We start from the raw sequence: 17274 nt of genomic DNA, 5'->3' as shown, positions 1-17274 counted from the left end.
ATGTTTTCTATTAATTTTATAGTTTCAAATGATAATTAATTAATTATCTTATTTTTTTTAAAAAATAACAATTTATTATAAAAATTTGTATTTTATTCAATTGTAAATTGTACATTAAACATTATTTTTTGTTTATTATTAAAAAATTTAAAAAATTAACTATTATATGCTGGTATACACTAATGATATTATCAAAAATATATAATTTAGGTAACAATTTAATTACTATTTTTAAAAAAATAAATAAACCAGTTGACAATGCTAGAAAGATTTATATTTAATTTATTGTATAATAATATTTGTATTTTACGATGGATTCATTAACTCCCGTCCAATACTAATCCAATGGATAACACGTCTATTATTACGGATTAATATTTTTTCTAAATTTCATAAAATCTAAATATATTAATTATTATAATAGCTATCAAAAAAAATTGTTAAATATTATATTATATATTATTACAATTGTTTTATTAGAAATTATAAATTATAATGTTACGGTTTCATATTTAATGTAAAATATATTTATTATAATTTATAATAAATATATTTTACATTAAATATGAAACCGTAACATAAGTTGAAAATAACACCAAAAATAATGATAAAAATAATAATATTTTTTTTATTATTACTTAAATATACTAAATTAAAAAATAATATCATAGTTCAGTTAGTAATCATAATTATTGTATATTAATTATAATTATTTTATATCATATTAATTATTAGATATATATTATACCAAAAAAAACTATTAATAAATGTTAAGTAAATTAATTACAATTAATTTGTTGTTGTGTTTCAACACAATTGTCTGGTCGATCATTGAAATGTATGACTACCCGAACATAACTGTCCCTCAGTGTGGTATCGGTAGACAATCATTGCTTGGAAACGGCAAATGTTTTCAATGGTTATCCAAATCCAATCAAAGTCTAATACCAGCGCATGAACTGAATAATGGACGCATTGCCGGACCGGGAGAAGTGCCGTTTGCCGTATATATTACACAAAAGGAGTAAATAAAATACTATAATAACAAATAATTAATAAATTTTTTTACCGTTAAAATGTGTTTTAATTTCCATATGGAAAGTCCTGTGAAATAATGCGAATTTTTAATCCCATATGTAAAAAAATAATAGTTTTCTTTTACTTTGTATAATAATTTTTATGCTTAATTATTATTACTATTACAATAAATGTAAATGTAAAAATACCAGTTTTTTTTACCATATGAAAATTTTCCTTAGGCGTGGTTCACATATTACGTTTGCACTTTTTAAGAAATCTAGACCCCCTCCCTCCCCTATGTTCGCAATTGTGCGAATGTAGTCATTTAAAAAAAAATTACGTTCGCTTATCCCTAACTGCTTCCCCCCCCATCACAACAAATAAGATATTATCTAAATGAGTACGCTCTTAAAGTCTATACCACTCCCCTCCCCCTCGTTAGCAAAAGTTCGCTTTGGCTAACCCCCCCCCCCCCCCCCCCTCTACCCTCAAGTGCGAACGTAATATGTGATCAACGCCTTATGGGAATAATAAAAAAAGTCATAAAACAATTCTATATGGGAATAAAAACACGTTTTTACGGTATGTAAACACACGGTAACAAATATTATTGAACAAATTAAAACAAAAAGTCAAGTTTTTGGATCGGGTGTCATAATAAATAAACGTTGGATACTGACAGCCGCTCATGTAGTTTTGTAAATATTTAAATCTAATTTACATTTTATATATACACAATATATTTATATAWATATATATATATATATAAATTTATATATATATAATTTAACTATCAAACTATTTAAGTATTTAAATATATATATATATAATATATTAATTTATTTTAATATTAAATAAAATAATATATTAATATAATGCTGATTATACAATACAGTAGTTATTTTTTTAAAATTAATTATTAATGTAATAATAGATTAGTTATTATGAGATGGGTCAATTAATGTTCACTGTTATATATATATATATATATATATATATATATATATATATTTATATTATATGTATTAAATTATCTATATTAGTTTTTAATTTATTTATACACAAAAAAAAATAATAACTTGAAGCCAAATTCCAGTGAGTGATATAAAAATCTACCCGGGCAAATTATTTATTAATGATAATGGTTATAACAATGATGGTTATGATGTTGAAAAAACAGTTATCCAACGTTTTTATGAAACTAATCAGCACCCGGCTACCGATTTGGCACTGGTTAAACTAACAGCTGACTTACCGCTTATCGATACAAACACTGGACAACCACTACTACATCCATATCGTGGACTAAACGGTATTTGTTTGCCAATGGCTAACCAACACAACGATAGGGATGAGTTGGCATTGATGGCCGGTTACGGTGGAGTAACCGATACCGAGTATAGTAATAGACTACGTATGGGTTATATTAGGATTAAGGCAGCCGTACGTAATGCGACAGACTATTGGCGTATAGCTATACTCGGCCAACGATATCCTCAATATAACGGCACCTTTTCATGTCCGGTATGTGTATGTGTATGTGTATGTGTATGTGTATGTGTATGTGTATGTGTATGTGTATGTGTATGTGTATGTGTATGTGTATGTGTATGTGTATGTGTATGTGTATGTGTATGTGTATGTGTATGTGTATGTGTATGTGTATGTGTATGTGTATGTGTATGTGTATGTGTATGTGTATGTGTATGTGTATGTGTATGTGTATGTGTATGTGTATGTGTATGTGTATGTGTATGTGTATGTGTATGTGTATGTGTATGTGTATGTGTATGTGTATGTGTATGTGTATGTGTATGTGTATGTGTATGTGTATGTGTATGTGTATGTGTATGTGTATGTGTATGTGTATGTGTATGTGTATGTGTATGTGTATGTGTATGTGTATGTGTATGTGTATGTGTATGTGTATGTGTATGTGTATGTGTATGTGTATGTGTATGTGTATGTGTATGTGTATGTGTATGTGTATGTGTATGTGTATGTGTATGTGTATGTGTATGTGTATGTGTATGTGTATGTGTATGTGTATGTGTATGTGTATGTGTATGTGTATGTGTATGTGTATGTGTATGTGTATGTGTATGTGTATGTGTATGTGTATGTGTATGTGTATGTGTATGTGTATGTGTATGTGTATGTGTATGTGTATGTGTATGTGTATGTGTATGTGTATGTGTATGTGTATGTGTATGTGTATGTGTATGTGTATGTGTATGTGTATGTGTATGTGTATGTGTATGTGTATGTGTATGTGTATGTGTATGTGTATGTGTATGTGTATGTGTATGTGTATGTGTATGTGTATGTGTATGTGTATGTGTATGTGTATGTGTATGTGTATGTGTATGTGTATGTGTATGTGTATGTGTATGTGTATGTGTATGTGTATGTGTATGTATTTAATGATTTATCTATCTATACCTAATTAGGGTGATTCTGGTGCTCCATTGTATCAGTATGTAAACGGTAGGGCCGTATTGATTGGCATAAATCATGGCCGCACTGTTAGTAATCACAAGTGTCATGAAATTATTGATGGGGTTTTTGGTGTATTTCCTAGGGTTTCATATTTTACAGAATGGATAACTAATACTATTAATAAAAATTAATAATTAATTAACTAAATTATTAATCAATTAATCAAATTGTTATATTTATTAGTATTTTATATATTTTAATGTATGGATTACTAATATTATTAGTAAAGATTAATAGTTAACTATTTAATAATTAATTAATTAATTAAATTGTATTTTATATATTTTAATTAATACTAGATAACCGTTATAGATTATAGAAATATTAAAAATTTTTAATTTAAGATTTTTTTTATTTAATTAATGTTTTTTAAAAAAAAATGTTCTGTACAATAATACATTTTACATAATTATTAAATACTATTTATTATTTACTTTTTATTATCATTTATTTGTTTTCTTTTTATTATTAATGTATTTTCTATTAAAGCAATTAATTAAGAAATATAAATTATTAATATTTATAAATATATAATATTATTTTAGTTAATTATTAAATACATACATACATATATATATATATAACAGGTTATGACAAATATTTTTAAAATTTATTTTATTATATAATAACATGTGTTTTGGATATTAATATAATTAATATATCAATACAGTATATGTAATAAATTTATTATATAATTATATTTGTATTTTACGATGGATTCATTAATTCGCGTCCAATACTAATCCAATGGATAACACGTCTATTATTACGGATGTGTTGCCTGTAATTGATGGCCAAACCAATGGCCAGACATATCATGGATACTGTCATTAGTGATATAATTATTATAAATGTTTTATCATTTGAATCAATAGGGTTTCTCCTATTATCCTTAACAGTGTTATTATTATTATTATTATTAATACATGACTTATTATAATATGAATTATTATTAAGATTTTGATAATCAGTAATATTGTTATTGAAATCAGTAATATATAGTGGTTTAGAAATTGCCACTAAATTAAACACAAACAAAATCAAAGTTAACATATTAATTGCTATAATTATTTATTTATTTATTTATTTTATTTATTTTATTTATTATTATTATTATTATTATTATTATTTATTTTTATTATTATTATTATTATTATTATTATTATTATTATTATTATTATTATTATTATTTATTATTATTATTGAAATCACATTATATTATTGTCTGATTTAGAAGATTATAGTTTTATATAAAAAATAAATTTGAAAAAAATTAAATTTATACTTATATTTTTAATTATCTTGATTATTTTAGATGCTGTTTTAAAAACACATAAACACAGAAAATAAAATGTTAAATAAAACATAACTTTATATGTTTAGTGAATTTTCAATACTATTTCAATATTGTTTTTAGGTTTATATTATAATAAAAAAAAAAATTAATACTAGTTATATGTTACTTACAAAACAAAAACATTATTTGTAATTAAATATTTATTTCCTTTCCTATTTAATGATTTTTAAAAAATGTTTTGATAAAATAGTAAAATGTTTTTTTTGTTCAGTAATTAATACAAATAAATATTTTTTTCAATATTATTATGATTTCTATTAATTTTCTATTATAAAAATAATAGTTAATTAATTAACTTTAAAAAAAATAATCTATTATACAAATTGTTGTTTTATTTAATTGTAAATTACACATTTTTTTATTAATAATTTTTTTAATAATAAAAACTTGTTATCACTATTATAATAGTTATAACTAATTAATTAATTTACTCTAATTATCTATAATATTAACTTATATGTTATTAGAATAAGGATTGAAGGATACGGTAGAAATCTATGGTCGACTACTTGGGGGGGGGGAGGGGGTTGACTACTCAATCGATAACTGCTAAGGTATTGACCTTATAATCAACGCTTGATAATTTGGACTGTTTGGACTTAGACATGGCTACAAATACAAGTTGGTTGTATAGTATACCTAATTGTTATAAAATTAGATGGCGGACATTGTTTTGTCGATTTTTCTAATTTTTTTTTTATTATAAACTTATTAATTTTAATTAATTTTGAAAAAATTTATTATAATATATATATATATAAAAATTCCAATGTATATGAATACTGTAATTTAGTTATGAATAATTTATGATTTTAATTGATGATTTTATTATTATTTTTGTAATTAAAATTATTTATTTTTTTTATATAAATTAGTTGATTTTCTTAAAAAAATAAAACTAAAATAACAGTAAATCAATAGAAGATTTAGAGAGAGAGAGAATTTTTAAATAAAATTAAAAATATATAATTTTAATAACTTATTTATAATAAAATAAAACTTAAAATAAATTTATAAAATAATATATATTTTTATATAGTTATATATACAGCATATGCAGTATTAAAGTTGTCATACTTTTTACTAAAATAAAATTAAAAAAAAATTACCTTGTCATACTTTTTTAAAATAATAATAATAATAACTTAGTCATTTTTAAAATTTAAGTTTCTTAAGTATATATATTTTGAAATAAACTTATAAGTATTAGTATTTTTATTGTTATCCAAAAATTAATTAATTAATTAATTATTAATTAATAATGTTTAGTTTAAGTCCAGAAATATATAGTGCAAAAATTCAGGGGGGTGCTAATTTAAATGCAATCGAGTCTATCACCGAGATTAAAGATATTACTACAAATAAAAAGTAATTATTTTTAATATTTTTTAAATATAATTAATTAATTATTTATGTATGTGTATGTATGTGTATATGTGTGTATATATGTGTGTATATGTGTGTATATATGTGTGTGTATATGTGAGTGTATATGTGTGTGTATATGTGTGTGTATATGTGTGTGTATATGTGTGTGTATATGTGTGTGTATATGTGTGTATATGTGTGTATATGTGTGTATATACATAGAGAAATACATACATATTTTTTATTAAATAAATAATATTATTTTTAATTAACAGATCATATGATTTGATTGTTGACTTGGGCTGCGCTGACGGCCGTATAACCAAACATTTGTTAGGCAAACAAATCCCTCATAAACTGTTGGTCGGTATCGATGTCGTACCCGATATGATAAGCTATGCCCGTCAGCATAATTCAGATGAAACCATTGAATATCTATTGCAAGATATGAGTGTCAAGTGGCCAGAGATGAGTCCCCGGATTAGACAATTGGAGTCTAAAGTGGATCTAATATTTTCAAACTTTACCCTACAATATATGCCCGATAAGTGGCAATTGATGGCCACTTGTAATCGCTTACTAACCGCTAGTGGTAGTAGTAGTAGTAGTAGTAGTAGTGGCGGTATATTTCACGCCAATGTGATTATATTACCCGATCTGAACAAAAAACTGGTCTCAAACACTACTAATAGTCCCGACAAACAATGGTATCAAACCCGTGAAAAACAATTAGACGATTGGCGTCAAAGTCTAGCGGATAATCACTTTCTGATCCATAAGTTTCAGATTATTGATAGCATTTGGCCGACGGATAGACAGAGAATGATTGGTATTTATATAGTATTTTACTTTATTTTTTTTTTTTTGAAAAAAATACTAAAATATTTTTCCATTTATTTATGATATTATAAACATTTTTTACTGTAATTTAATAATTTATATTATATTTTAACTTATAAACAGACAGATAATAATTTGGTTTGGTTTTTATCAACAAATAAATATAAAACTATTTAAAAACATAACAAAAATTATAATTTACAGTTAATTTATTAATAATTTTTTTTTAAATTATTAATTTATTTTTTTTAAATTATTAATTTATTTTTTTTTAAATTATTAATTTATTTTTTTTTTAAATTATTAATTTATTTTTTTTTAAATTATTAATTTATTTTTTTTAAAATTATTAATTTATTTTTTTTTTTAAATTATTAATTTATTTTTTTTTAAATTATTAATTAATTTTTTTTAAAATTATTAATTAATTTATTTTTTTAAATTATTAATTAATTTATTTTTTTAAATTATTAATTAATTAATTTTTTTTAAAAAATTATTAATTAATTTTTTTTTTAATTATTAATTTAATTTATTTTTTTAAATTATTAATTAATTAATTAATTTAATAGAACTAATGCCTGTAATGCTGTCAAACTATCGGTCATTTTTCAAAAATCAATCGGACTTTGATAGTGAACTCAACGATCACTTAACGGATACAGTGTTTGACGCCTACGTCAATCCCGACAGCCCTGAGCCCAATCCCAGAGCGTGGCAACAGTTTTTGGCCGATCCGACCGTTACGGAAGTCAACATTTACTTACGTGTACTACGTATAACTGCTGTTAAAGAATAATTAAATTATTTAATTTAAAAAAATTAATATAATTTTTTTTGTGGTTACATTATGTTTATGATTATAAACTAATTTGTTTTTTTCATTGAAAATTAAATTAAAATAAAATAATATCTAAATTATTATTAATTTTTCTTAAAAGTTATTAGTAATAATAATTAATATATTACTAAATTAATTATAATTAAAATTTTAAAACAGTTTTTTTTTAAAGGATATCGTTTTATTTATAAAAAATATTAAAATTTTTAAAATTTTTATAAAACAAAATTATTTTATTATTAAAATTATCAAAATTGTATTAAAATAAATTATTATCAATTTAAATATATATATATAAATTTTTTAATTTTATAATTAATTTTTATTATAAATATAAATTTTTTTATTAAGTAATACATTAACGTAATTGAAACAATTAATAAAAAACAATTTTAGAAAATGACTTTTATTTTTTTAAAATAATAATAAATAGATTAAGTTGTTTTACGTATGTATGACAAACATATGATTTAAATTAAACTTTAAAATTATATATATATATATATATGCATTGAATGTTAATAGTTTTAAAATGACTACAACTCACAAATAAATTATTTTATAAATAATATATTATATATATATTATAGTTTTATTAAACAATTTTTTATTTTTTGAATATATATATATAATTATTGGGAAAATATGGATTCATCTAATAATCATATAATTAGATCGCAATACCATAATGATATGGATTATGATTATTATGCAAACAAATATAATTCAATTATTGAATTATTGATTCAAAAACTTAAATTAAATTCAGGAAATCTTTTTATGGTTTTTATACAAATTTTATAGAATTTTTATTTTTAAAAAATGTTATTTCTATAATTTTTTTATTATAATAATTATTATCATTTTTTGTTGTTATTGTTTGTTTGTGATAGACTGACAGCAATAGTGGTCGCCAATGGACCAGAGGTCAGGTACTGGAGTCGGCCCTTAGATTTGGCCAATACTTGCGTACAGATGATTGTTGTCGACTGGAAACGGGAGAAACGGTATGTTTTATAACACATAACAACGATATATACGGTATAGCATTGTTGGGCGTATTGGCCGCCGGAGGTGTCTATACGTCGATGGACTGGTCGGCCACTGAATGTAAGTAATTATTATTTTTATTTAAATTTTATTTTTTTTWAAATAAGAAAACATTTCTAGTTTAGAGTTATGATACTAAAAATAAATTGTAAATAAATTTTTAGATGATATAGACTATACAATTAAAACACTAAAACCTACGATTTTGATTGGCTATGAAAATAATTTGAATATTTTAAACAAATTGAAACTAAATAATAAAAACATCAAGGTATTATTATATATATATACACACTGTATATATATATATAAATTATTTTTTAATAATTTACCTAGTTAGTTAATTAGTTATTAGCTAAATTACTAAAATCTTAATTATTAATTATAATATTAATTAATTATAATATTAAAAAAATTTATAATATGATTATTATATATACTAAAATAGTCATTAAAAATAGTTTCTATTTTTAACAAACTATTTTAACGAAAACAATTTTAGTATACATGTATAACACACACACACACATACAGCATACCATTCCTTGAATGGTATTGTTATGTGTACTGTGAGTGAAACTCCACCCGTACTGATCGTCCAACAAAACTGTTGGGATCAGGAGTTCCCGATCGAGTAGAGGATTAGCAGTGTTGTTGTAAACATGAAATGATATGTAAAAATCTAGTATGAAATAAAAGTTAATAAATAAATTGTATGTAGAATATATGTGTCATTATTATTACTATTAATTTTGTTTGAAATTAAATAAAAATCAATTACAACTGAAGAAGCGATTCCAACTGAAGAGATATCAACAGTTGAAGACACGATAACTATCACTGAATTGATCCCAACGGGACTGCAGTCGACATAATCAGTAAGAAAAAGATTATTAAACCAAAGAGAAAATCAATTACAACTGAAGAAGCGATTCCAACTGAAGAGATATCAACAGTTGAAGACACGATAACTATCACTGAATTGATCCCAACGGGACTGCAGTCGACATAATCAGTAAGAAAAAGATTATTAAACCAAAGAGAAAATCAATTACAACTGAAGAAGCGATTCCAACTGAAGAGATATCAACAGTTGAAGACACGATAACTATCACTGAATTGATCCCAACGGGACTGCAGTCGACATAATCAGTAAGAAAAAGATTATTAAACCAAAGAGAAAATCAATTACAACTGAAGAAGCGATTCCAACTGAAGAGATACCAACAGTTGAAGACACGATAACTATCACTGAATTGATCCCAACAGGACTGCAGTCGACATAATTAAGATAACAACAGTTGAAGATACTACAACTGTCACCGAATCAGTTCCACAACAAACTGCGGAAACTACTCAATAGCTATCGTGTCAATACAAAGTCGGTCAATAATTACCGTCGGTAAAAGTGAGTTGACTATTTAATAGTAGTATACACTGAACTATGTATTGATAAATAATTTCTATCTAAGTAGTATACACTGAACTATGTATTGATAAATAATTTCTATCTAAGTAGTATACACTGAACTATGTATTGATAAATAATTTCTATCTAAGTAGTATACACTGAACTATGTAGTGATAAATAATTTTATCTAATAAGTAGTTGCAACGGGTTGTAACACCCAATGAATACTACTAGTATTACTAGACCGTTACATAGATTCAATTTTCAGAAGTAGGGGATGATAAATTCCCAAAAGCCCCACATTTTAATTATTGGTTTTAATTAATTTATAATTTGAAATTTATTATTACTTATTTGACTTAAATGTATTTTGCTTTTATGTTTTATTATTTGCTTCCCTTGACTAACCCGGGCAGTTGTGCCCTGGGCCGGGTGAGTAGCCCTGGCAGTCGAGGTGTATCCGAAACAAAAAACCTATCCTTTTATTTTATGTTTTTATTTTCTTTAAATTTATATAACGATTTAATTTAATAATTTATAAATAAGTATATGTAATTGTGAATTACAATCGGCCGTAGTAGTTCACTTTTGATTTACTTGTTAAATATTAAGCTAAAAACACTTGAGTATAGTTGCTCAATCGAAACAAACCATTCCACGATTTAATTTTATTATCTTATCAATTAAGTTATCTAACCGGTTCACTTCAATTATTTTATTATACTAATTTTAGTAATTAATAAGGCCTAGTGGTATACCGTCGTTGATATTGGGCTATAATTTTATAAGTATCATAATGTATAAAACTATATTATTGGAAGGGAATATAGGGTCAGGAAAGACAACCTTTAGTCATTATTTAAGTCAATCTCAAATAGCAAACAGACTTTCTATACATAATGAACCTATAGATAAGTGGAGAGACCTAAACGGCCTTAACTTATTAAAAGCCTACTATAGGAAACCTGAAAAGAGAGCCTTTTTATTTGAAAGTTATGTTGCACTTACAATGATTGACCATCACCGAGCGTTGCCACGTGATGGTAGTGACATTAAGGTTATGGAAAGATCGTATTTCTCCGCGATTCGCGTCTTTAAACCCACACTTGTTGATCAACATCTCATGTCTAATTATGAGAGCGAGGTGTTCGATGCTATAGTTAATGAACAGTTATCTCAATATGCGGACGCCTTGAAATACGATCTAGTAGTTTATGTTGAGACACCTATAGATAAACTCACTAACAATATATATTGTCGAGCGCGGGCCGAGGAAAGTGGCTACATCCGTGTCCCTTACCTCCTTGAGCTTAATCATTATTATAATCAATGGTTAGAAAATCTACCAGAAAACATACCGGTTATTAAGGTTATGAATAATTCAACCAGAAAACAATTAGAGTTAATGACTCCTACATACGCCGAGTCCATTGTTAAAGCACTTGACATTTAAAGAATGTTGTGAGTAGGCGACCCGTGTGACGGCACTGCTGGGCGTCCGCTTCACAACTTATAAATGTTAGGTGCAATTTGTGTGTAGTATTGTGTATTCTATTGTGTGTGTATGTAGTATCTGTAATATGCTTAACACTAAGGTATACTTAGGTGTTTTCGGTGAAAACAATGCCGGTCACCCGATGTTATACCTAAAATTTTATGCTTTAATTATTTTATATATTAACATTTACATATACACCAACTAACATGATTTTAATATTCAACAGTATACAATGTCGGGCCTATATGACGATAGTAGCTACAGTAGGGATTCATTGTCTAGAGTTGAAGAACTAATACGTGACAAATCAGAAAAGACAAACGTGATAACCTATATATTTACGCCTAACGACCGACGTTGTCTAGAAGCCATCGAATGCGTGAGATGTAGAGGGAAATTTATTGAACCGGGTTTATATTACAAACATTTGGTCTACAAACATTATTTTAGCACTTTCCAAGCACACAAATTCATTGGTGAAATGCTACATCACGGGTTTGAACCACCAATAATTTGTAACAACTGCAGCGAAGAATTCTATGATTACACAAAACTACATAATCATCAAGTTGAAAGTAGGCACTGCAATGATGAGCTAAATGTTATGAAGTTACCGGACAAGAAGAGAATAAATAGTCCATTCTATAAAAACAAAGTCCCAATTGTCTGTCACCAGTCTAATAATACTCACGGTAACACTTTGCTTCAAACATTTACGACTACTAAGTATAGTGGCGACAATAATTGGCCAAAATTAATACAAACTTCTTTTGCGTGCAATGACGAAAACTGCAGCAAAGTATTTCATACTATAAAAGAACTAAATCAACACGGAAAACTAGAACATGGCACGTGTCATAAATGTGATGAGACATTTATAAATCAAGAAAAACTTGATCACCATTTAGTTTATAAACACAACAGAGATCCTAAGTATCATTGCATTACAGGCTCATGTGAGCAAAGGTTTTGCTGGCAAAACGCATCGTTTAGACATCTCGACACTTACTCGGCTGACTGTATTCGTCAGCTCAACAACGGCAGGCCCAAATTACCATCTGATCCTTTAGTTGAACGGACTAAACGTTCGACAGAAAGTATAATAAAAACACCCAAACTTGACAAACAAGCAAAACCATTTTATTGTTTATTATGCGAAAGGAAATTCTCAAGTGGCTACGATTTATACAATCACAAGAAAGCTATGCACAACCGAAAACTCAAGTCGGCAAGGAAGTGTGACCTATGCCCCGAATTTTTCATTGAAAAGGGAGATCTTGTTCTACATCGTCAACTTAATCATAAAATTAAATTTCGAAAATTTCCAACCTCATATAGGTGTTGTGATTGCAACAAAGACTTCAGATCACCCAAAACCTTGCGCGACCACAAGGAAACTCATCATGGGTTGAATTTGTTTGATTGCATCTATTGTAATGAAAAATTCAGTACAAAGAAAGATTTGGATTCACATAACATAATTTGTAGATCAGTTCGGATAAACCCCGAGACAATAACACTGGAAGACAGTGACACATCGCGTGAAACCTTATCTCTTACAATGAATAACGGTCATCGATCTCCAGAATACTCACCGATGGATTTACAATTAATAAGCTGTCAAAAGGAAGGTTGCGACGAACAGTTTTTAACTGAAGAAGACTTGAGCATTCACGTTTATCTTCGTCATCAACCCCGATATCCTTGTTTGAATTGTTTTGCGAAATTCGATTCTATCATTACTTTAAACGAACACGAAAGACGTCAACACGGAAAGACTAATTTTGATTGTTTGTTTTGTATACAATCTTTTGGCTCATTAACCGAATGGGAAAAACACCATAACTTATGTAAACCAACTAGAGATCCCGACACATTAAGTCTTGATGATATAAGTAACTCGTCAATTACACCATATGTCCCGACACCATCACCACCTTTAATCACAAGATTCCGAGTTAACCAAGTTCGGACACAATCAAGTGTTAATACGAGTACCATTAAATGCGATCAATCCGGTTGTCCATTGATGTTTTCATCAATAAGTAAAATGGTGGAACATTTTAACACTCATAAGTTGTCGCCTATTCAGTTGCCATTTAACTCAACTGACTAAAATATTTACATTTTTACTTGCTTATCGACATTAAACCCAGATGTAATACTGAATATTAAATGTTTGTGCCTGAATTAATGCTTTTCTTTGTTTCCACCTACCTACCCTACTAATAGATGTCGAATACCCAATGTCAGGAAATGGATGTTGCGGGCAGTGACAGCGACGGGCCATTCGATCCAAACGAGTCGATTTTTCCGACACAACATACTTTACGCAAGATACGAAGAAATATCAACAAACTTTACAGACGTGTTAAGGCAAGAGTAGAAGCCATAGAGGCATACATCGCCGAAAACCCGAATCCAACCAACTTAGAACAAACAAGGAGGATTGGAGAACTGAGAGTGCAATTACGACTACACCTACGTACAGTGGCCGAAAGTTCGGATAACATCGAGAGGCATCAACGTAGCAGACGAGAAGACCGGCCCGAAACCTGGAAACATTATGAAAAATACAGGAACCTGAGAAGGCTACAAGTCCGGAACCTGATTGAAATGGAACCAGGACTCCGATTAATATGCCCTCTTAAACCCGATCATGCCGCAATACTCCAAAATAATAAATGTTTTATTTGTTTCAAAAAATGCTGTTAGAATAACAATAAATATGTCTTATAATTAATTAACTAATGTATTTTGTTTGTTGATCTATTTAAAATAAATGTTTTATGCAAATTAATGAATTGTGTTTGTTGTATGAATGTATGGACTCGGGTATGAAAGGTTATTAGATTAATGTTAATACAAAGAGGGGAGGTTCTTCCAAGTATATAGGATAATTTGTTGACAAGTTTGTTTTGAGTTAATTTTAAATTAATAGGTTAGTAGTTAATGTAGACTTTGATAATCAAAGCCCGCATTGATTTTACATTTACATTAGATGTCAAACCAAACAAAACAAATTTTCAACGAAATCGAAAAGAATTTTCCCGACTACCGTCAGATTAAGAGAGAAGTCACCAAAGAAAGAGAGAAAATTACTTACATTAGGAAAGAGCTATACCGACAGGTTGAAAAGGTTAAGAAAGGGAAACCAACATTCGATGTAGCCGTCAAACCTCAGTTTCCTGTAATTGTGTTTCCTAAACCTATTCAATTCAGATTTTCTGAATATTGGTTAACTACATTAACTAATTATTATATACAAGCTATAGAAAGATATAACGATTGTCGATTAAAATTAGAATTCTATAAACACGAACTATCAAGAATAGCCGATTATCACGAAATCAATTTAGACTCAATAATCAGTGAATATGATAATCATTTTAGTATACCTGATAAAACAAATTGTAATGAATGTAGAAAATCGATATTTGTTTGTCGAACTCACATTAGACCAGAAGATACTATAAGTAGGCCGGAAGTCATAGACGAGGAGACGCTTACGATGTTGCCCAACATGTCTGCAGTTGCAGTAGATGTCGAGTCAGCCGATCTTATACCCAATAACGCAAAAAAGGGAAAACCAATCGCAATACGCGTAGCATTAATGTGTGAAGTGCCAAAAAGAGATAGAAAACATTTGAAGGGACGATCACACGTCCCCGACTACAAACTGCTATATCATTCATTCTGGTCACCCCCGACGACCGGTCGCATCAACTGTTGGAAACCAATAACTGGTTATAACTTAAGAGACTTAAAGGAACATTCAGATCAGATGATGGTGAGATCAGTGGCTAGGWCTAACTTTCTTAAAATAATTCAAAACAAAATTTTAGTCACCTGTAATCATGAAAGCGACCTTAAAGCTTTGGAAATAAATCAATCTGARGTTAGCTACAGAGATATACAAGAYTATTAYCGTCGACCAATGGACGCCGGCATTCAGTCAGTAAAATTGGAATGGCTAGCCAAGTACATATTGGATACAGACATTCAAAACAACARAGCAATTAAATCTCATAGTCCTGTAACTGATGCATGCGTTACCCTCCAACTCTATAAATTAATCCCGAGTGATCACTGGGTCGACCCGACTCGACAAACTTTGGGGATTACAATTAGATGCCCTGACTCTCCTTTAATAAGATTTTACGACAACTTTGAACCTGATTATGAACCCGATTGTTAGATTAACTTTACGCTACTTTATACTTTACAGTCAATGTCTTCGACGATTATACTTTTACTGCTTTGCTTCACCTTATCCAATGTCTTGTCGCGAGGACCTCCGTCCCTACCAAGATCGTGGTCGCGTAGAACATTTGGCTCGGAAGATAAGACTATAAACCTGGATAGCTATATGACAGCGGAAGATTACAAAGACAATATCTTATCTATGCATACATGGTGTTATAACGAGACAAGGCATTTTATACGAGACCCTTTTGATACGTATTTTTTAAACGTAACTGGGGCTGATCTCGACATATGGAGTTGTCCACCCACCCCTGTAGGCTGTGATGAATCCGTATACAAAACACACTGCAGGAAATGTATGGATGGTCTTGAATTGATTATATTTTTTAAGGCTTGGCGAATGTTGTTTCTCAAAGACGCTCAAATAACAGGCAAGGATTTACGAGTTTATAATTTATTGGGTACAACTATAAGTACAGATCCAGCTCTGTATAAAAGTGCAGCTATATTAACCATCTCCAAAACCGAATTTGGTCCCGAACCTGAAGCCATATACTTGTTAGAAGATGACCCTAATAGATTTGATAAAACCAAAAACTTACAAAGACTTCAAAGCACTTTTTCATATGCACACACTGATGATGATTATCACGTAGCAATGAATGATTTACCATTCGGTACCTACGATTTTGCTCGATTCCCTAACGTAGGCGTGTACGACGAGATACATAAACAACGATTTATCGAAAGTATAAGACAAAGAAAAACTTCACGAAAACTTTTAACTAAACACTTAAACCAATCATTTATTCCCGAACAATTCAATAACGAATCAACAATAATAACAACAAAGGATGAACTACTCACTTATAACCCGTCCTTTCTAAGTGAAGACTATGTTACCAAAGCAGGAATATTTGGAGTACAATTTATACGCAATGGAGTCGGATACGTCTTTGACTCAGTTTGGGATCACTTTATACGTGTCGAGCTACCGACTTTCAGACCTCAACTTATTAACACAGTTATGCCAACTGATTGTTTAGATTTCCTTGCATTACTTAATGATAACATCACTAAAAAGATATTTGACGAAAATTCGAAAGATCTGTATAAGCAGCTAAATGAAAGTTGCAACCAACTTGAAAATGAGGTTAAAAGCATAATGGAAACGACAATATTGA

The 17274-nt window shown here is 28.1% G+C and overlaps 3 protein-coding genes across 3 annotated transcripts in view; all 3 read left to right on the top strand.

Moving 5' to 3' along the window:
* Nucleotides 1–7883, top strand: part of LOC128954132 (uncharacterized) — a 9342-nt gene extending 1459 nt beyond the window's left edge. The window contains exons 2-6 of the mRNA XM_054299698.1: nucleotides 2230–2544; nucleotides 3471–3496; nucleotides 6146–6244; nucleotides 6520–7073; nucleotides 7657–7883. Coding sequence (XP_054155673.1) covers nucleotides 2230–2544; nucleotides 3471–3496; nucleotides 6146–6244; nucleotides 6520–7073; nucleotides 7657–7883 — 1221 coding nt within the window. The remainder of the gene's footprint in view (nucleotides 1–2229; nucleotides 2545–3470; nucleotides 3497–6145; nucleotides 6245–6519; nucleotides 7074–7656) is intronic.
* Nucleotides 7884–11182: 3299 nt separating this feature from the next.
* On the top strand, nucleotides 11183–11839 carry LOC128954130 (deoxynucleoside kinase-like). The gene has a single exon (XM_054299697.1). It carries the CDS (start codon nucleotides 11183–11185, stop codon nucleotides 11837–11839), a length of 657 nt encoding a protein of 218 aa, XP_054155672.1.
* A 277-nt stretch (nucleotides 11840–12116) lies between these two features.
* LOC128954129 (zinc finger protein Xfin-like) lies at nucleotides 12117–14000 on the top strand. The gene has a single exon (XM_054299696.1). It carries the CDS (start codon nucleotides 12117–12119, stop codon nucleotides 13998–14000), a length of 1884 nt encoding a protein of 627 aa, XP_054155671.1.
* The last annotated feature ends 3274 nt before the right edge of the window (nucleotides 14001–17274 follow it).

Source organism: Oppia nitens, unplaced genomic scaffold (assembly GCF_028296485.1).
Source record: "Oppia nitens isolate AA-2021 unplaced genomic scaffold, nextdenovo-longstitch-racon4-pilon3 scaffold25_pilon_pilon_pilon, whole genome shotgun sequence".
In the NCBI taxonomy this organism is placed as follows: Eukaryota; Metazoa; Arthropoda; class Arachnida; order Sarcoptiformes; family Oppiidae; genus Oppia; species Oppia nitens.
Note: the sequence above shows the minus strand (reverse complement) of the source record. Positions and strands in the feature narration are given on the sequence as shown.